This window comes from Dipodomys merriami, unplaced genomic scaffold (assembly GCF_024711535.1).
Source record: "Dipodomys merriami isolate MVZ:Mamm:240054 unplaced genomic scaffold, mDipMer1.0.p SCAF_28, whole genome shotgun sequence".
Lineage (NCBI taxonomy): Eukaryota > Metazoa > Chordata > Mammalia > Rodentia > Heteromyidae > Dipodomys > Dipodomys merriami.
In genome coordinates, this window is record NW_027204270.1 from 14,638,654 (window position 1) to 14,660,316 (window position 21,663).

At 47.4% G+C, this 21,663-nt stretch overlaps 2 protein-coding genes across 6 annotated transcripts in view; one reads left to right on the plus strand and one right to left on the minus strand.

Annotated features, from left to right (window-relative positions):
- Positions 1-17,220, plus strand: part of Luzp1 (leucine zipper protein 1) — a 63,919-nt gene extending 46,699 nt beyond the window's left edge. For all 4 annotated transcript variants that reach the window (XM_070037666.1, XM_070037667.1, XM_070037668.1 and 1 more), the window contains 3 exons: positions 3,692-3,793; positions 8,665-11,806; positions 13,400-17,220. In XM_070037666.1, the coding sequence (XP_069893767.1) occupies positions 8,783-11,806; positions 13,400-13,555 (3,180 nt within the window). In that variant the 5' untranslated portion in view covers positions 3,692-3,793; positions 8,665-8,782 and the 3' untranslated portion in view covers positions 13,556-17,220. The remainder of the gene's footprint in view (positions 1-3,691; positions 3,794-8,664; positions 11,807-13,399) is intronic.
- Positions 17,221-19,309: 2,089 nt separating this feature from the next.
- Kdm1a (lysine demethylase 1A) overlaps positions 19,310-21,663 on the minus strand; it is a 70,496-nt gene continuing 68,142 nt past the window's right edge. For both annotated transcript variants that reach the window (XM_070037670.1, XM_070037671.1), the window contains 2 exons: positions 20,744-20,890; positions 19,310-19,816 (listed from right to left, as the gene is read on the minus strand). In XM_070037670.1, coding sequence (XP_069893771.1) covers positions 19,631-19,816; positions 20,744-20,890 — 333 coding nt within the window. In that variant the 3' untranslated portion in view covers positions 19,310-19,630. The remainder of the gene's footprint in view (positions 19,817-20,743; positions 20,891-21,663) is intronic.

Sequence of the window (21,663 nt, forward strand, 5' to 3'; positions counted from 1 at the left end):
TTAAGACTAGCACTCCAATACTTTGAGCCATAACACCACTTCTGGTTTTTCTGGTGGTTAACTGGAGATGAGAGTGTCATGGACTTTCCTGCCCAGGCTGGTTTTAAACTGCGATCCTTAGATTTCAACCTCTTGAATAGCAAGGATCACAAGTGTGAGCCACCAGTGCCTGACTTTTTTTTTTTTAATTGTATTTTTTTTTTTTTTGTCTTGTCTTTTTTGATACTAAGGATCAAACCCAGGACATTGCACTTGCTAGGCAAGTGCTTTGCCAACAAGTTACATCCCAGCCCTCATTCTAATTGTAATTTTGTTTTCAGTCTTAGTTCTGTTGCAAGGTGTGAAAGAGCCTGATGTACAGAAATGAAGTTGCTAGTCCTGTCCTGTTTCCAGCTTTCAAAAGGGGTTTGAAGTCTCTTCATTTTGCTCATGTGCCATAGAGGGTTAAACATTTCTATCTTCTCAGGGGTTACATAGAGTTAAAAAGAAATTATCCTGGAACAATCAGAAGCACTTTTGGATAAAAGAGTATTTTAGTAGTCCTCTGTCATGGAAACCTCTACTATTAACTAGCTTTTTTTATTTTTTGGTGTAGGAAAGCTAATGCTCTACCACCACTTGAGCCATAGCTCCACTTTTGGCTTTTTGGTGGTTGATTGGAGATAGGAGTCTCAGGGACTTGGCTTTCCTGGCTGGCTTCAAACTTTGATCCTTAGATTTCATCCTCCTGGGTCGCTAGGATTACAGGCGTGAGCCACCAGTACCTCACCTTATGGTTTGATTTTTAATTAGACCTTCAGCTGGACTCCTCAGACCACAGTTCCCAAAATAGGAAATTATCCCACCCCAGTCTTGTCTTTCAAACTTCTCTCCAAAATCTGCCTTTTATTTATTTCAGATAGTTGAATTTTTATTTTATCTAGTTTATTCATTATGGAAGTATTTTAGGAACAGAAGGACACAACCATGCTTTACGTTAACTTCTTAGTCACCTCAGGCCAAGTATTTTCTCTCTGGGACTTTTCTTCCTCCAGAAAGAGAGAAGTTGGACTCCATGAGCTGTAAGGATTTTTTCAGCTCTGCTTTAGACACACATAAACTCGCCACCACTCAGCACCAACAGTGACAGTCAAGCAGCACCAGAAGAGGTGCCCGTGGGAAATGGTACGGGTTCTCTCAGGTGGGACGTGCTCTGAAGGGCCGAGAGCTTGATGGTATTTGCAGTTATCTTTTGTTTCTGACCACAGAGGCCAGCAAGCTGAAGATTCAAGAAAGAAATGGCTCTCAGAAGCAAGGGGAAGAAATCCCTTTTTGCTTCTGACCCTTAGAAATTAAGGAGACAATGTAGACATTTGAAAACAACTCAGAACTGGGAAGGGTGGCACTGGCCTGTAATCTTAGCACTTAGGAGGCTGAGGCAAGAAGGTCCTGAAACAACCCATCGAGACCTTTTCTCAAAAAGAAAAGATCATCTGGAGTTCTTGTTTGACTTTTGGCACTGCATCCATCTTACTTTGAAAAGAAAAGGCCCTCTGGGCCTTAGCAACATGTCAACAGATTTGGCAGTGGGTGATGGGTGCTGGGTCTGTAGTTTTTTGTTTTTTGTTTTTTGTTTTTTTTTTTTTTGTTTTGGTCGTGGGGCTTGAACTCTGGGCCTGGGTGCTGCCCTGAGCTCTTAGCTCAAGGTGAATGCTCTACCACTTGAGCCACTGCACCACTTTTGTTTTTCTGGTGGTTAATTGGCGACAAGAATCTCAAGGACTTTCTTGGTCGGGCTGGCTTATAACCGTGATCCTCAGAGCTCAGCCTTCTGAGTAGCTAGGATTACAAGCATGAGCCACTGGTGCCTGGCTAGGATTTTTAAAAAATTTTTTTTAAAGCTAGCAGAGCAGAAACTTTATGACATGTCTGAGATACAAGTATAGTAGATTCATATAGCCCAGATTTATATAGCCATTTGTTAGATCTCTAAGACAATAAAATGAGAGTCAGCATTGTAAAGGAGCCTTCACAGACAGATTGTTTACATCCTGACTGCTGATGACTAAGCTGTTAAGACCTTGGGGGGGGGGGGGGGCACAAATCACTTGGCTTTTTTTTTTTGTCGGTTGTGGGGTGTGAACTCTGGGCTTGGGCGCTATCCCTGCACTCTTCAGCTCAAGGCGAGTGCTCTACCACTTGAGCCACAGTGCCACTTCCAGGTTTACTGGGGATAAGAGTCTCACAGACTTTCCTGCTCAGGCTGACTTTGAACTGTGATCCTCAGATCTCAGCCTCCTGAGTAGCTAGGATTACAGGTGTGAGCCACCAACACCCAGCTTCACTTGGCTTTTAAAAAAATTATTTTTTTATAATTGTTTAAAAGAACTAAGAGAAAGTTTATTACGGGAGTGAGGGTGAAGGGTGCTTGGAATCTCCAAGCTCTCATGTCTCTCAACTTTTTTATTCTTTCAACTTGGCTTTTTGAAATTTAGGGATTATTTTATTTTTGCAGTAGTACTAGCGCTTGAACTCAAGGTCTCACATCTCCCTTGTCTTTTTTACTCCAGGCTAGCCCTCTACTACTTGAGCCACACCTCTACATCTGCCTTTTTGGTGGTTAATTGGAGATAAGTCTCAAGGACTTTTCTGCCTGGGGTAACTTTGAATTGCAACCTTCAGATCTCAGCCTCCTGAGTATTTAGGATTACAGGCTTGAGCCACTGGCATCAGACTGAAATTTAGATTTTTCACCCATAAGACCATCACATTGTCTTACATAAAACAAACACAATGCCTGGATGGGAGATACTTTACAGATGCTGAAATATGAGTTCAATATATATTATATATTGGTGCCAGTCCTGGGGCTTGAACTCGAAGCCTGGACACTGTCCATGAACCTTTTTCTTCAAGGCCTCAAGCTCTATTACTTGAGCTACACTTCTACTTCTTAGATTTTTTTCTTTGAGTTTTTTTCTGAGTCCCTTTCATGGGCTGGCTTTGAAATATGATCTTCAGATCTCAGCCTCCATAGTAGCTAGGATTGGGCTGGGAAGGTGGCTCAGTGGTAGAGCGCTTGCCTTGCATGCATGAGGCCCTGGGTTCGATTCCTCAGCACCACATAAGCAAAAAGAAAAAAGCTGGAAGTGGCCCTGTGGCTCAAGTGGTAGAGTGCTAGCCTTGAGCTGAAGAGCTGAGGGATAGCACCCAGGCCCAGAGTTCAGGCCCCACGACTGGACCCCCCAAAAAACAAAACATAGTAGCTAGGATTATAGCTGTGAGGCACTGGCATCAGATCTGACTAATGTATTTATCCTCTATCTATCTGTAAACCTGGTTTTCTAGACCATCATAATTTTAGTATAATCCCAGTTGTATCCCTAAGTGATTGTGTGGCTCCTTGTTCTAAGCCTTAGTTTCCGTCCTTAAAATAAGAGCCTTAAAATAAAAATAGTTCATTTCTGAGGTGCTTCTTGGCTTCAAGATGCTGTTTATCAGTGTTTAGACTACTGGGGAATATATGTGTCTCAGTTTACGGAAAGAATTCCTGAGACCCTGTCATCAGATAGGGAAGGGGACATCTCATGGAGCCAACTTCCTTCAAGATGAAGATGCAGATCCAAGCTTTGTCTCTTCATTGTATGAGAAAGAAGCTCTTGGTCTGATTCATACTTTACCTATCTCTTTTTGCTTTTTGCCTTCTGTGCAGGTCAGAGACAATTGCTGCAGAAAGATAGTGACTGTTTCTAAGACAACAAACATTGGGGGACCAGGCTGAAGGACGGACAGAAAACATCCAACCACCTAAATGGTAAGTCTGTTATAAAGTGACGGCTGCCCTTCCACATACACATATACATACACATACGTACTAGGGTTGGTTGGTATCTGCAGCCTTTATAACATCCTGGTGCTACAACAGAAGGAGAAAGCCACTACTTGTCCATGACTTGTTGGGAGCCAAGCACTAGGTAAGTAAGTACTTCACACATTTGTCAGTCTACCACAGTCTGATAAGGGTAAAAAAAAAATCTTTAAATGAAGTCAGTGACCTTGGGCCAAACTACCACTTAGTGACTATTTAGAGCATGTCAAATACAGGCCTCTATGATGTACCTTTATCTCCCTTTTTACTGCAGCCCTGAGAAGTTAGTACTATTATTATGACCACAAGGGGGCGACGTTAGAGAGGTTAAATAACTTTTCCAAGTTTATACATGTAATGAGAGAACTAGGTTTCAAATCTAGGTTCATTACAACTATAATATTTCCCTATGAGAAAGGTATATTTTTGGTTGAGATAGTGACTGACTTAACTTTGGGAAGCTTTTTATTTTTTTTTTTGAGGGGGTGGGACTAGGGTTTGAATTCAAGGTTTTATGATTAGGCAGGCAGTCTACCACATGAGCTGGCAGTCTACCACATGAGCCGTACCTCCAGCCCTTTTTTGGGTAAGGTCTCAGGTTTTTGCACATGGTTAATCCTCCTATTATGCATCTGTGTATTGGGATTAAAAGATGTGTGCCACACCACCACACTTGTTGAAGGGTACTTTGCTAACTTTTTGCCCTCTTGGGCCCTGAACTAATCATCTGAATTCCTACCTCTCAAGTAATAAAAGAAACTTTTACTTGGTGCTGGTGGCTCAGGCTTGTAATCCTAGCTACTCAGGAGGCTGAGATGTGGGGACTGTGGTTTGAAGCTTGCCTGGGTAGGAAAGTCCACAAGACTCATCTCCAGTTAAGCATCAAAACCCAGAAGTGGACTGTGGCTCAAGTAATAGAGTGCTAGTCTTGAACAAAGAAGCGGAGGGATAGTAAGTTTTGTTCTCTCTCTCTCTCTCTCTCTCTCTCTCTCTCTCTCTCTCTCTCTCTCTCTCTCCCCTCTCTCTCTCCTCTCTCTCTCCCTCCAGTTAAGCATCAAAACCCAGAAGTGGACTGTGGCTCAAGTAATAGAGTGCTAGTCTTGAACAAAAAAAGCTGAGGGACAGTATATTTTGTAGACACAGAGAGAGAGAGAGAGAGAGAGAGAGAGAGAGAGAGAGAGAGAGGAGAGAGAGAGAGGAGAGAGAGAGAGAGTCTATGACCACTTAGTTCCTTTTTGCTAGCCCTTACAGGATTTTTGTATATCCATACTTTGTTGGTAGGGCATGGGAGAGCACTAGGGAAGCAGGAACCAAAAAAATGAGAAGTCAGCCAGTGGCCAAGGGATCTAGGGGTTGAGTGTGAAACAGGAAGTCCTCAAGAGTTACTAGATACTGGGAGGAAAGGTAGACTTTTCAGTCTGTCTAACCCACCTAGGAAAGGGGTAGTTAGGAACTATAGGCACTCTTGAGGATGTGGGGAACTTCGTGGAGCAGTTACCTTTCTTAGGTTATGAAATTAGCTTCTTTTGTTTTCTTTCTTTCCTTTTTTTTTTTTTTTTTTTTTTTTGGTGCTGGTACTGGGCTTTAACTTGGGAGACTCATACTCGGCTCCTACTCCCCTCTCATTACCCGCAGCTGGAGATCTTACCACTTGAGCCATAGCTCCACTTCTAGATTTTTGCTCATTGACAATAGAGTCTCACAGACTTTCCTACCTAGGCTGACTTTGAACTGCAGTCCTCAGGTCTCAGACACCTGAGTAGCCAAGGATTGTAGGTATGAGCTATTTAGCACTCAGCCTGAAATTAATTTCTGGCTGGGTATCATTTTATTGGAGTCCCAGTGCTTTTTCATATAGTTGGTGAAATTTTTTTTTGTGAGGGAAACAATTTCATCAGCAAAATGTATTACACAACTTATTTATAAATGGAACTTTTTTTTTTTTATTGGTTGTGGGGCCTAAACTCTGGCCTGGGTGCTGTCCCTCAGCTCTTCAGCTCAAGGGGAGCACTCTACCACTTGATAGAAATAGATTAAAAAAAATCAGAATAACTATATATAAGTGAACAAATAGGTAAATAAATTGGTGTCCACCAGATGGCATGTGCTAAGAAAAAAAATAACAGGCTATTTGGTTAGAGATGATAGGACTCTGAGGGATTGCTGTTTTATATAAGGTGGCCAGGAAAGCTTCTGATGATGGTACACTTTAGGTTCTATTTATTTAGTCAGTCCTGGGTCTTGAACTCTGGGTCTGGGCACTGACACTGAGCTCTTCAGCTCAAGGTGAGTGCTCTACCTACCACTTGAGCCACAGCATCACCTCCAGTTATCTGGTGATAATTGGAGATAAGCCCAGTCTGGCTTTGAACTGTGATCCTCAGATCTCAGTCTCCTGAGTAGCTAAGATTGCAGGCGTGAGCCACTGGTGCCTGGCTCTCTATTTTTATTTTTATTGTTACTTTTTGTGCTAGTCTTGGGGCTTGCACTTAGAACCTGAGTGTTGTTCCCTAATTTTTTTCTCTCAAGGCCAGTGCTTCTGGCTTTTTGCTGGGTAATTATAGAGTGTGAAGGTGGATCAGGTGTCTCTAAAAGTCCTTTTCAACCTGAAGAATCTGAATGCTAGAGGGCTACTCACCCTAAGGTTTGCACGTGTGTCTATAGAACATGAACTTGTGATCCTCAGCACTTTCAGCTTGGTGGTTAATTGGTGATAAGAGTCTCACAGACTTTCCTACATGGGCTGGCTTTGAACCCTGGCACTATCTACTCATTTTTATGGCCCACACCTATTGCAGTTCCTCCTCTAAGCCCTGTGTATAAATTGGTAAGGTTTTTGCTGTACCACTAGGCAAAAGGCCAAAGGCAAGATTTTGTGACAATCAGTTCAGGTAGATTGGAATAATAGAATAAGCTTCTTACAAAAATATGTAAACAGATCCCAGGTGCTGGCTGCTCTCTCCTGTAATTGTAACGACTAAGAAGGTTGAGATCTGAGGATCATGGTTTAAAGCCAGATGGGCAGAGAAGTGTATAATACTCTTAATCTCCAGTTAACCACCCAAAAGCTGGAAGTGGAGCGCTATATAGTGTTCAAGTGGCAGAGCACTAGCTTTAGCTTTGAGCAAAAAAAAACCCTCAAGAGACAGCACCTAGGCCCTGAGTTCAAGCCCCAGTGTGGGTGTGCGGGTACATGCGCATGTGTGTGCACACGCAATTGTAAATAGCTGGGTGTCCATAGCTTATGTCTTTATAATCTTCGTTCAGTTATTCAGGGGGCTGAAATCTGAGGATCTTGGTTCAAAGCCAGTCCAAGCAGATAAATCTGAGATTGTTGTCTCCAATTAACCAGTGGAAACTAGAAGTGGAGGTGTGGTACAAGTGGTAGAACACTAGCCTTGAGGGTAAAAAATTAAAACAACAAAAACAAGTTGAGAGCATGAGGCTCTGAGTTCAAGTCTAGTACCAGCACCTAAAATGAAAAATAAAATGAAAAATATCCTAGGGTTCCCCCAACCTTCCATTTTTGGAGAATGAGGACACATGTAGGTTGGGGGAAAAAGACAGGAAGGACGCTAAGAAGACAAAAGTGAAAGAAAATGAACCAAGAGAACCCGGGATGGAGCATGGGGGGAGGGGCAAGAGCTGAGGCTGAAGGAAACAGAACCTTTGTGCTTCACAAATTCCTAAGCTTTCCTGTTTATTAAGAACTGAACATGGGCTCCATCTGGTGGCTCTGGGCTTAAAGTACATCTAGTGGCTATGCCCTTGAGGTTGGAGGCATTTGGAGTTCCTCTTTCAGTTGGTTTACTTTTGCTTTAGACTTTCTCATAGAGATTATTATTATTATTATTATTATTATTATTATTATTATTATTATTATTATTATTATTATTTTGGTCCGGTTGTGGAGCCTGAACTCTGGGCCTGGGCACTGTCCCTCAACTCTTCAGCTCAAGGTTAGCGCTCTACCACTTGAGCCACAGCGCTACTTCTGGTTTCCTGGTCGTTTATTGGAGATAAGAGTCTCACGGACTTTCCTGCCTGGACTGGCTTTGAACCGCAATCCTCAGATATCAGCCTCTCCTGAGTAGCTAGGATTATATGCGTGAGCCACTGGCCCAACCATTGTCTGACTTCTTACTCATGGATGGGTCTGTACCATTTGAGCCACACTTCTACTTCTGATCTGATTTTCTTTTGCTGGCTAATTGGAGATAAAAGTCTCCTGGGTTTGTCTGCCTGTACTGACTTGGAACCAAGCTTCTCAGATCACAGCCTCCTGAGTAGCTATGATCATAAGCAGGCACCAGGCCTTGGTGCCCAGCAATTTGTATTGCTTTTAAGTCATAATAGCTTCTAGATACAACTTTTTCCTTATACGGATCTCAGGATTCATTAGAGCTTTGCTGTCAAGAGCTTTTCCATATTATCTCAGAACAGTGCTGGGGAGAGATACAGTAGGTATGTGTCATCCTCATTTTGCAGTTAAGTGAAACATACTTAGTTGACTGGATGAATTATGGAAAGGTTAATGACTCTCAGACTGCGCAGATGGCAGATGGTTAAGATTTCCTTACCCTTTGCCATGGGAATTGGAGCTTCCTTTTACATTTTTCTTTTTTTGCCAGGGTGATACTTGGTATCAGCTCAGTTTTGTCCATCAAGAACCTGTGATTTTGTGCCAGTTTATTCAAGCTCCCTCAGTCAACAAATTTGAGCAGCATGTTATGTTCTTGGCACAGGATTACGGATGAGAACTAAAATGCAGGTTTTAGGTTTGGCTCACTGATAAGGCTTCTGCTTTTCTTCTCTAGACTGATAATGGTCTCCAGTTGTCAAAGAAGATTGTGGATGCTAGGAGAAAGGTAACTGTTTCTCATCCCTCGAGTGTACCTGGATTCCTCCTGGAGCCCACAGTGGCTAGTAGTAGACATGGCGGAGTTTGCGAGCTACAAGGATTCAGCCTCCAGCCGCCACTTGCGGTTTAAGTTACAAAGCCTAAGCCGCCGCCTGGATGAGTTGGAGGAAGCCACCAAAAACCTCCAGAAAGCGGAAGATGAGCTGCTGGATCTCCAGGACAAAGTAATCCAGGCGGAAGGCAGCAACTCCAGCATGCTGGCTGAGATTGAAGTCCTGCGCCAGCGGGTGCTGAAGATTGAAGGTAAAGATGAAGAGATCAAGAGAGCAGAGGACCTGTGTCATCTGATGAAGGAGAAGCTGGAGGAGGAGGAAAACCTCACCCGGGAGCTGAAAGCTGAGATTGAACGGCTGCAGAAAAGAATGGCTGAGTTGGAGAAGCTAGAGGAAGCCTTCAGCAGGAGCAAGAATGACTGCACTCAGCTTTGTCTGAGCCTCAATGAGGAGAGAAATCTGACCAAGAAAATCTCCTCTGAGCTGGAAATGCTCAGAGTCAAAGTGAAGGAACTGGAATCTTCCGAGGACCGCCTGGATAAAACGGAGCAGAGCCTGGTGTCAGAGTTGGAGAAACTGAAATCCTTAACTCTGAACTTTGTAAGTGAGAGAAAGTACTTGAGTGAAAAAGAGAAAGAAAACGAGAGGCTGATAAAAGAGCTCACTCAAAAACTGGAGCAGAATAAGAAAATGAGCCGAGAGTACACAAGGAACGCCTCTAATCTCCTAGAAAGGAACGACCTGCGGATCGAGGACGGCATCTCGTCCACGCTGCCGTGTAAGGAGTCCAGAAGGAAGGGCGCGCTGGACTATCTAAAGCAGGCCGAGAACGAAACAAGAAACAAATCCGAAAACGAGAAGAACCGGAATCAGGAAGACAACAAAGTCAAAGACCTGAACCAAGAGATTGAGAAACTTAAGACCCAAATTAAACATTTTGAATCTTTGGAAGAAGAGCTTAAGAAAATGAGGGCCAGAAATAATGACCTTCAGGATAATTACCTAAGTGAGCAAAATAAAAACAAAATCTTAGCCAGTCAATTGGAAGAGATAAAGCTACAAATCAAGAAGCAGAAAGAGTTAGAGAATGGGGAGGTGGAAGGGGAAGAAGCTTTCATGGCCAGTAAAGGCCGGCATGAGAGGACTAAGTTTAGAGGCCACGGGGGCGAGGCCCCTGCGTCCAGGCACGTGGCTCGGGAGCTGTCTCCCCAGCACAAGCGAGAAAGGCTCCGGAACCGCGACTTTGCCCTCAATAATGAAAACTATTCTTTGAGCAACAGGCAGGCTTCCTCTCCCAGCCTGGCCAGCAGGAGGGCAGCCAAAGCTTCCAACTCGGGGGCAGACAGCGGGACTTCGGAGACCAAGAGAACCGAGGACCGAGGTGAAGGGAAGAAGGCCAGGGAGCAGCCGCCAGTGCTCAGCCGCTACCCCCCCGCCGCTCAGGAGCACAATAAGGTTTGGAAGGGAACTTCCAAGCCAGGGACTGAAAGCGGACTGAAGGGAAAAGTAGAGAAGACAACGCGGACGTTTGGTGACTCCATTCATGCATCTGTTCCCAGTGACACTTTGAGTAGAGCTGAGAAGGCCTCTGATGCCCCTAGTGAAGCGCACTTTGGCAAGAGGGCCCAGGCGCTTGGCAATGGAAGTCAGGCGCCTCAGGCCGCAGACGCTGGCTGTTCTAAGACCGTTGGAGCTCTGGCGTCATCTCGAAGATCCTCCTCAGAAGGGCTGGCAAAGGGCAAAAAGGCTACCAATGGTCTGGAGGCGGATGCCAATTCTCCCAATGCCAAGGCTCCTATTTTATCAAAGTACCCTTACAGCTCCAGGAGCCAGGAGAGCATCCTTCAGGGCTTCTCCGCCCCACACAGAGAAGGCACTGAGCAGCCGGTAGCCGTGGTGACGGAGGACAGTAGTCAGCACGAAGCCCTGCGGTGTCGTGTCGTCAAGTACAGTGGCAGAGGGAAGCCAGACTCAGATGACGACCTGGACGCGACATCGCTGGTCACCGCCAAGCTGGTCAATACAACTATCACTCCAGAGCCGGAGCCCAAACTCACGCCCAGCTCTCGAGACAAGGCCAGATCCCGTGGGGACGCCAGAACCTTGCTATTCGAGAATGAAAACAATGCCGGGGTAGAAAATGAACCTGGGAAACCTGTCAGGCCCTCCACCAATGCCACGGAATTCCCGGACACCAATGGGGCTGGGGGCAAAAGCCAAAGGCCTTTTAGTCCCAGAGAGGCCTTGCGGTCCCGAGCAGTCATCAAACCTGTTATCATTGATAAGGATGTGAAAAAGATCATGGGAGGATCGGGAACGGAGGCTGTGTTGGAGAAACAGAAACCCGGCTCCAAACCAGGGTCCAACACAGTGACCAGCAGCATTACCATTTACCCTTCCGACAGCAACCCTCGGGTCGGCCCCGGGGAGAGGCACACAGCCACCAGCAACATCCAGGTGGGCTCCCCAGACCTCGCAGCTAGTAGCAACCATGTGAGTTCCCCTTTTGAGCTCTCCATTCACAAACACGACCTCACCTTGCAGCTTGCCGAAGCCGAAAGGGTGGGAGATGGCGCCGCAAAGACAAGGCTGGAAACGGTGGTGTCTCGTAGCAGCATTCTGATCAAGCCCTCGGATCCGGTGGAGAGAAATAGCCATAGCTCCTCTGCGGAGACAATCAGGTGGAAAAGCCATAGCGGCCCCTCAGAGGTGGGCTCCTCGGACGCCAGGCACGTGACCGTGCGCAGCGCCTGGAAGAGCAAGCGGGACCCAAAGTCCTCAGAAGATGCCTCGCCTCGAGCAGGAAGAAACATGGAGGCTCCCAACGCCTATACCCAGAGGTCGTCCACAGACTTCTCAGAACTGGAGCCACCCCAGGGCTCGCTTTCGGAGCAGGGCTCGCGAAGGGTAGGAAATGCGGGCGATGCCCTTGAGCTCTCCTCCAGAAGGACCCAAAGTAGCCTGACTGTGTCAGAGGTGCTCACCCGGCGGAACCGGGCAGGAGACGCGGTCACGGCTGTGGCATGGAGCCACTCGGCAGGCCTGGTGAGTCCCCCTCTTCCCCTACCCTCCTTGCCCTCTCTCGGCTGAACTGGGGGAACTGCCCACTGGGCAGCACTTGGCAGACATGGGTGGGTTTCTCAGAGCTCAGATCTTTCTTCCAGCTTGTCTTGTCCACGCTCTCCATGTGAAGGGGACTGGGAAGCTGTGGGCCTGGTAGAGGCCGAGAGCAGGCCTCACCTGTGCCTACTTTGTCCGCTAGCACCCTGTTTGTCCTGCACCCCAGCTAGCTGCCGGCCTGTTGCGATCCCATCACATGGTTTAGTGTGGCTCACCACAGGACAAGAATCCAGAGCCGCCATCTTAGTTGAGAGACAGAATGAGAACAGTGTCTGGAGAGACTGGGGAAGGGGTTGTCTCAGATCCGCACCCCTTTTCTTTGAGAAGGTAGGTGACGGGTTCCCTGAAGCACCTGCGTGTCTCTGTAGGTACTTAATTCACACTTGCTCCAGCAGCGCCCTGCAGGAGTTACCCATTCTTCACATGTAGAAGCCGGAGGTAGATCCTTACCCCAAGTGTTACTCTTACCGTAAGAGCTAAGATTTGAATACAGGATTCCAATCTACTTCCCACCTTCTTAACCAATCTTTCTTACTCATTTTTGTTATTTTTTGCTCCATATTTTCTTTGAGAAGACAGAGAACATTAAAAAAGGCAGTTCTGCTGTGTGGCAGTGGCTCACACCTGTAATCTTAACCTACTCAGGAGGCTGAGATCGCAGGATCATGGATGGAAGCCAGTTGGGGCAGGAAAGTCTGTGAGACTCTTATCTCCAGTGGACCACCAGAAAACCGGAAGTGGCATAGTGGATTCAAAGTGTTAGAGCTGAGGGACAGTGCTTCAAGCCCCATGACCTAAAATAAAATAAAATAAAATAAAAGGTAGTACTGCAGGATTGGCGTGGGGAAGGAAGAGATTGGGGTCTTGGGGTTCCGGAAGCATGGGATGCGAGAGGAACTGAGGGTGAAGGGCGGCCACGCGACCTCTTGGGGAGGCCTGGGGCGTGTTGGGAGTTGCCAGGCAGGAAGAAGAGCCGCCTGCTCTGCTCTTAGCGCACTCCCTCCTGCCCTGCGCCCCGCCGCGTGCAGCTGCATGCACACAACTTGGGAGCTGCTGGCCACTCTTTTTTTTTGGGGGGGGGGTCTGGTCGTGGGGCCTGAACTCTGGGCTTGGGCGCTGCCCCTCAGCTCTTCAGATCAAGGCTAGCACTCTACCACTTGTGCCACAGCGCCACATCTGGCTTTTTTCTTTTTGCTTATGTGGTGCTGAGGAATCGAACCCAGGGCCTCATGCATGCAAGGCAAGCGCTCTACCACTGAGCCACCTTCCCGGCCCAGCTGCTGGCCACTCCTGAAGGGACCCATCCCACACCACCAGTGAGATAGAGTGCACGCTTCCTTGTCCACTGGGGTTGCTCCCTGATTTCCAAAGAGTTTCAGGGGTGCTGACTTGTTCTTTGCAGTTACGCTGGGGTCTCGTGGCGCCAGGTTGGAGAGGGCCCCTGGGGTTGGGGGGCGTCTTCTTTCCATTGGACTGCCTCATCTGCTCACTTCTCTCCCTTTGTCACTGTTGGTACAGGAGGAAGGTGAGGACTGCATGCTCGGTGTGTGCAGGCGAGCGCACAACTCCTTGGAGCAGCCTGAACTGCCGGGGAAGCAGGGGCTGCCGGAGCCGGGCCGCATCCGGGCCGAGGAGCGGCTACGGCCAGCCAGGCCTTGTGCCGAGGAGAACTGAAGCCGGGGCGGGCTGCTGTCTCTCTCTGCTCCTGCTTCTCAGCTTCCCCACCTTCTGCCCTGTGAAAGGTCTGGAGCCAGTTCACCAGGCCACACAAGGCCTTGGCTGGGAGACTGGTAGAAAGCTGGGCTTTGTGGCTCTGGTAATTTTTGCCATTTGGCTGGAGGGGACGAGAGACGACAGACTGGACTACCCATGCCCAGCCTTCCTTGATGCATGAGTCCTCTCCTCCCCATCTCCAAGGAGCGTGGACAGCTGTGGCCTCCAGTAGCAGTTCTCCACTGTGTAGCCTGAGCGCTCTTGTCTGCTCCTTCGTGGGGTTCTGTATCATGGAGCAGCCTCTTCTCTGTGTGGCTCATGCTGATTCTGTCTCCTCACCGCATCCACATGGCTCCTTGTTTGCCCCAGGGGTTCAGCTACCCACTCCCAGTTCCCAGCTATCAGCTCCAGAGAGGGAGCGTCCATTTCTTCTTTAACTTCCATTCCTCAGACTTTGAAGGCAGCAGGGGTCTGTGCTGCCTCCCAGGGGTTACAAGACCACCCTTAGGTTGAAACTTCTCGGCCTCGGCCCCCTGGCTGACCTGTTCCTGGGGGCAGAGCATGTAGATGCCCAATGGATTAACACCGTTCCTCTCCACCCAGCTCACTGCTCACCATCCAAAGGCACCAGAAGTGCACATGCCCCATGCATCTCCCTGGGCATCAGTAACACGGCTGGCCTCACCTGCACACGCTCCTGTGGCTAGACTTCATCGCTCCCACCTTGGGGAACTCCTAGACTAAGCTGGGCCTTACCGGCATACTCTGCCTTCTAGGAAGTGGCCAGTAAGGAGGAAAGCAGACAGGAACAAGTGAATTCCCTTTAGCCACTCCACAAGCAATAGTTTCGCAAAAGGCATGGACTGCGACTGCTCCCTCCTGGACAACGATGCCCCCCCCCCAGGAGGCCTTGCACTTTACCCACACAGCAGCCCCTAGTTTCTGCAGGTAGACGATGGAATGGATGACTTCACTGGAGGATGGGTGGAAGCTGCCCACTGAGGGCCTCGGATTGATACAATTGAGTCGAGCAAACGTTTTAGAAAGCCACATAGAAATTGTTCTCCTTCTCTCAACCACATGGGAAAGTTAAGAACCTTAGGTTCTTGGCTCAGCTTTTCCATAGCACACTCAGTTCAGAAGGGAACCCACGGCTGCCACAGATGCGGTGGCCTTTGCCTCCCCTGTGCTCTGACCATCGCTAAGTCGTCTTATGGGTGTCCCAGTACCCCCAACTGTCACGAGTTCCTCCAAACGGACATCCTGTAAGGACAATCTCCCTCAGGTTCCTGTTTCTGCCATTCAGTGTGATGAACTCCTTCCTTTCTGGAGGGTGTTGCCAGGGGTTTGTGTTCGGGAGCATTTTCCCTCCTGCCTTCACCTGTCTTTCTGGGCTTAGGTTTTCTCCTTTGCCCATGTCTCTCACTTCTCACCACATGAGGAAGAACTCCGAGGGGCTCGCTAGGTCTCTGTTTCTAGTCTGTGAGGGGATTGGAGGGCCTCCACGGGCTCATGTGGTACTAGCCTTGCACAGCACCCCACGCATCTCAGGCTGGTTCTGTCATTCACACCATCTGTGTGTCTCCTGTTCCTGTGCCTCTGCTATGAAATTCCTGGTAACAGGAAGACTCAGAACTTCCTCGGGACTGTGAAGGCCGCTCTCCTCCCCCAGTTAGGCACCGGTGTCCGTCCACCTTTGTCTGCATCAGACTTGGCCATCCTGCCAAGGCGTGGAGAGTGCTCCCTTCTTCAGGGACAGGAATGTCTTGCTGTTAATGTCTGTTTTCTAAAGCTTTGCCAATCCAGCTAAAGGCATGGTCACGTGACTCGCCTTTCCTCATGGACAGCTGAAGATGATGCTTTCAAGATCTTTCTGCTGTTTCTCCGGGATTGCTGGCCAGAAACTTGCTCACAAAATGCTGCAGATCTCCCACTCACAGCCCCTGCCATTCTCTCACTATAGTTGGCAACCCTGAGAGTTGAGAGGAAATGGAGCTGTGTGTGTGGGCGGTCAACTGAAGACATAGGAAGCTAGGTCCCATGGGCTCTTTCATGCTTATAGAAGCAAAAGCCATGCCTCAAAAGATCTCACCAATTGTTTTTGTCTCTGGGTGTTGGAGTCCTAGAATCTGGTGCTGTAGTTCCTGGTGCCAAAGTCTGGATCTTTACACATTTCAGCAGCACCAACAATATCCGTCACTCTTTAAAGTGTTCTGTGGATAAGGGGCAGCTGAAATCTGAGTGCAATAGGATTTGATTGTAACAATTACTTCAGGTTAAATATGTCTCTAATCTGCACACATTTTAGAACCGCTGTAAAATAGATTTTTATTTTTAAATGTCCTCAGCATTGCAGAGAATAACTTTACTAACAAGTGAAGGCTGGAGGTTCAGTTCCTCCAGGCTTCAATTAGCTGGCTAGAGGCTGGCTCTGATTCCAAAGTTAGATGGCACATTTCTGAAAAGCAACCAAGGTGTGACCATTTGGACCCGGGCCTCATAATCAGGGATGCTGGAGGAAGCCTCCAAGTACAGGGAGACCTGGGGATAGAGTAGTTGTCTATAATCAAACCAAATATTTTCACGGTCCCAGCCAACAAACCCACTTTTATGACGTGTTTCTCTTCTGCAGCCTGGGGCCGACTCTAAATTGTGCCAACAGATGTGCCACTGTGGGAGGACCCCCAGTGAAGCTGGGGAGCCCTGACCTACAGAGAGCTGCATGACTTGCGGAAGAGCTGTATGTCGGGGGCTGGCTGGTATCTTCCACCTGGCACTGTCTCTTGCCAATCTCGTTCTAAAACAACTAGAGAAAGCTATAAGGGGTGGTGGACAAAGCTGTAGTGGGTTTTTTGAGTGGCAATGAGTCAGTAAAGAATGGGTTAAAGGAGTGTTTGGGGCCAAGGACTTTAAGCTCATCGCAGGCAAGCTTGCACACCAGTCATCGCCTCATGGGCTGGAGGTGGCCCCTCGGGCTCTTGGCATCCTGGGGCCAACTTAGTTCTTTAGATTGAGTGGGTCAGTGCCAAGTAAAGGAGCAGGACCAGAGGCTGGGTCCTTGCTCCCTTTTTTTGGTGTGGTTTCCTTTGTTGTGACTAAAAGATTGCATTGGAAGAGCTGCTTTTAGGGATTATCTTTTGAGTACCCACCCCAAGTGGGGGATACACCTCAACCAAGACCATAGGAAAGGGGCCCTATTTCCTGCTGCTTCACAGCCCAGAATGGAATGTATTTTTAAGAGAATAAAGTCTATTTTTTTGTATTTTAAAGATTGGGAGGGCTAGGAAGAAGATAGCCTTCAAATAACCTGTTATGCATTCTAGGCCCCTGTGTTGGGGGCATCAGGCTGTTCCATCACACCTGCTTGCTCGGGCAGGACCTCAGGCCTCACCCATACCCCTTGGAGTCTAGCTGCAGCAGCTTCTACATTCCTGCTCTAAGCACGGGACCAAGGAGGCCAGAACCTGCCTCTGGAAACCAGGGCAATGCCGTGAGCAGTGGCTCAGGGTTCCTTGGGTGCATGTGTATAGTTGAAGCTGCCTGTCTGCATGTATCCTTCGGCTCTAATGCTCTCTGTTGGCTCTGCAGCACAATATGTAACCAATAAAGCTCCCTCGTTTCCACTTGCTTGGTGTCAGTGGTGCCAATTCTGTTATCTCTGCATTGGTAATAGCTGATATATTTCACTATTTTAGATAAAATGCCTAGCCGTTGATGTTGCAAGGACTAGAAATGTTAGTCTAGAGAAGGATCCACATATGAATACCAGTTAAGAGTAAAAATGAACCAGTCAGAATGAAGCGTTTGCTAGTTTATTTCAGGCCTGCTATTGTCATCAGGCTCACTGCTCTCTCAAGCTGCCTATGCAACTTATTTAAAAACTAAAAAGCATAGAAAAGCACCAGCCACTGACAAGACACAGTAACTAACCTACACAGGTAACAATATACAATGGCAGAGGTGAGATTATGATCGAGGCTGTACTCCAAAGCATTGCTGTGTGTACCTCCCACCTATCAGTCACACTTTTTTCAATGTATGTGGGTATGTGAGAGTACACAGCAGTCCTAGGGCTTGAACTCGGGGCACTGTCCCTGAGCTTTTGTGTAGGCTCATTCTCTGCCACTTGAGCCACAGCTCCACTTCCAGCTCTTTGGTGCTTAAGTGGAGTTAGGAGTCTTAGGGACTTTCCTGCTCAGATCTCAACCTCCTGAATAGTCATGCCTGTTTTTAGTGCTGTCACGTATTCCAGGACTAAAAAGTCAGATCCCACAATGTAAGGTCTTTCTCGAGGTGGGGAGCGGGGGAGAAACCCTGGTGGTGTGGCTCAGCAAGCAGTAAAGGGGGCTAAGCAAGTTGCTGAGTTTAAACCCCAGTAACCCCCAACCCCCGCAGTGGATTCTAAGGAAGAACTGGTTATCCTAAAGCAGATTACTCACATCCATTTGTAGGCCAATAATAGTTTGCTAGAAGCACCTGGAACACTACTCCATGTTGTAGACATTTTTACCTTATATAGCAAAGGGCATGAGATGGGACATTTTAGATGATCTAGGCTGGCCTTAAATGTAATCGTAAGTAGCCTTAGAAGCAAATCTGACTAAATGGGAAGGCACCACACCAGAAGACACACAAATGGGTTCTTTTGTTCAGAGCCTTTTCAATAGAGGCAAGCCCCTCCCATTTTAGATTGGCCACCAACATTTCCAAGGGGAGATGGGGCCAGTGGCTCATGTCTCAATCCTACTCAGGAAACAGATTTGAGGACCATGGTTTGAAGCCAGCCCACCCAAAAAGAAAAAAAGTCTGTGAGCCTCATCTCTTAATTAGCTACCATAACAGCTCAAGTGGTAGAGTGCTAGCCTTGAGCAAAAAAGCTCAGGGACAGTAGTAGTGCCCAAGCCAAGTTCAACACAGGTAAAACAAAACAAAAACCTCCATGAGGGGCTGAGTATAACTTGGAGGTGATTTCTAGCATGGACAAGACTGAGTTTCATACCCTACCCAACACCCAAAACCAAGTTGTTTTTTTTTTTTTTTTGGGGGGGGGGGAACTATGGGAAATAAAGGCAGAGTGCTCTGACAGAGAGGGGCCCAACTTTGTTCAGAATTGTTTGGGGTTTTATGTGGGTCATGGGGTTTGGACTTGGGGCCTGGGCACTGTCCCTGAGCTCTTTTGCTAGCACTCTGGTAGTAACTGAGATCAAAGTTTCATGAACTTTCCTGCTCAGGCTGGCTTTGAACCACGATCCTCAGATCTCAGCATCCTGAGTAGCTAGGATTACAGGTGGCAAACACCAGTGCCTGGCTTGAATTGTTTTATGTCGAAAACTCAAGGTTTCCTGGTACACTCCTGATACATATCAATCTTAGCAGAAAAGTCAAGCCAGGGAGCTATGCTCCCATTCTTTTTTGGTCTGTTATGGGACCTCAACTCTGGGCCTGGGCGCTGTCCCTCAGCTCTTCAGCTCAAGGCTAGCACTCTATCACTTGAGCCACAGCACCACTTCCAGCTTTTTTTCTTTTTGCTTATGTGGTGCTGAGGAATCGAACCCAGGGCCTCATGCATGCAAGGTAAGCGCTCTACCATTGATTACCTTCCCAGCCCTCCCACTCTTTTGTAAACAGTTCTAATTTAAAAATGGAGAAAACGCATATATTATTATTGAGGTAAAACTTGCGTTTCCAAAGAAGTAACCACTCAACCCAAAGAAAACAACTTTTATATGAACTTTTATTCTCAAAATATATATTAAAAAAACAAAAACAGAGCCACCAACCAAACATCAGGAGACTAAGACATCCCAAAGAATTTGCTCGTCTCCATCTTTATGAACACAATTCCAAATGAACGGACAAGTTCTTCCGTGCTGTCAAATCAAAGGAGCCAGCCCTGATTACCAAGTCAGGAGCTTGTCAGCTGCGGGTGAGCCCCAGGTCCCAGGTCTGGCGGGCAGTGTCTCCGTGGGATCTAGTATTGCTAAGAGCTTTGCTTACATGGCAAAACACACACTGGCCTTCTCCAATTCACTTGTCTCACATGTTAGGGGACTGCTGTGCAGGGACACCTGGAGTGGCCTGGCGAGGCAGGGTATACATGGCTCCCAAAAACTGGTCTGCAATCCTTCCTGCTTCTCGAAGCCCACTCAGGAGAGCACCATGGACTGTGGCTGGGTAGTTCCGGATCGTATGTTCCCCCGCAAAGAAGAGTCGAGGGATTGGCTAGTTCAGGAAATAAAATCAGCAGGTGGTTTTTTTTTTTTTTTTTCAATACTGGAACTTGCTCATCCTCCAGCTTGACAGGAAGGTTCTAGACCACTTGAGCCATGCCCTCAGCTTAGTCTTGTGTTTAAATCGACAATTCCTTTTGCTCCTGAAGGATTGATTTCCTCCCTTAACTCTCATTACCTTTTCTACATTCTACCAAAATCTTACCAGAAAGCATTTTTCCTCAAATTGACAGTAGTAAAGAGGAAGTGCACCAGTTATTCATCAGTTTACTGATCTCACATTCTAGAGTTTTCTTCACCTCAGGCAGTGTGCCTTACTGGCTAGGGGAGGAGAGGATGCTAAGTACTGTGAGCAGAAGTATAGAGCGCTGCTGCAGGATCCACTCTACCTGTTCACCCTCAGGTGAGAGCAGACCACAGGCTCTGATGGGTGCTGAGGAACCCTGACTGCTCTTCAGCATAATCGAAGACCCTAGAAATTCTGAGGCTACAATTTTTTGTTTCCCTGTCGGTCCTAGGGCTTGAACTCCAGGCCTGGGCACTGTCCCTTAGCTCTTCAGCTCAAGGTGAGTGCTCTACCACTTGAGCCACAGCACCACTTCCGGTTTTCTAGTGAGATAAGAGTCTCATGGCCTTTCCTGCCCAGGCTGGCCTTGAACTGCAATCCTCAGATCTCAGCCTCCTGAGTATTTTAGGATTACAGGCATGAGCCATGGCTTTTTTTTTTTTTTAAAGGTAAAAAGAAGTTACTGACTTGTGAATTTAGACTGGTTAGATTTATAGAGCCAAAACAGAACTACCATAAACATAGCTCCTTCCTTTACTCTTCGGTTGTTTCTCTGAGAATCTAATGATAGAATGACCAAAATCTAAAAAAATAGATTTCCCAACAGACACAGATGTTCTTCTAGTTTCTCACCTGGGAGGCACCTGGAATTGAGGGGCCAGGAGTGATTGGCTGAGCCATTAAATCATAGTCATTTCCAGATGATCCTGCAGCTACATAAGAATAGGAGCCCCGGGCCCAGGGATCAGCACGCCAACGAGACACCACAGTTTCCTTGGGCTAAAGGAAAGATCAGGAATAAAGTCATTATTGACACCAGGACAGACCAGCAGTAGTCTGGGCAACACTGGGAGCCAGGTGATGGATACCCCTGCTTTACCATGAACTGAACCAAAAAAAGACCACACTCCACCATGCCTTCTTGTTTATGAATCCAGAGACCTACAGTGCGTTTGACCTTCCTTCTCCTACAAATTCATAGGGACCATTAATGTCTCCCTTCAAAAAAACAAGGGCTAAAGGACTTTAAAAGAGATCATCTTCAGAGCTTTTTGCTGGAGTTTGGTTACTCTATCTAAAAGAAGGAATAACTTGACAGAAACACAGCTAGCAGTGGTCCAGCTCCTGTTTGGAGGACTTTATTCCCTTCTCTTGATATACTGGGGTTTGGCCTCAAGGTCTTGTAGGCACTCTGCTCTGTGAATCATGCCCCTAGCCCTTTTTTTGCCTTTTCAGGTAGGGGTTTTGTTGTTGTTGTTGGTTGTGGGGCTTGAACTCTGGGCCTGGGCGCTGTCTCTCAGCTCTTCAGCTCAAGACTGTGCTCTACCACATGAGCCACAGTGCCACTTCTGGTTTTCTGAGTGGTTTATTGGAGATAAGACTCTCATGCACTTTCTTGCCTGGGCTGGCTTTGAACCACAATCCTCAGATCTCAGCCTCCTGAGTAGTTAGGATTACAGGTGTGAGCCATCGGTGCCGGCTAGACTCACTGTTGTTTTGTCCTGGAGCCAGCCTGGGACTATATTATCCTACCTTCACTTCCCTAGTAGTTG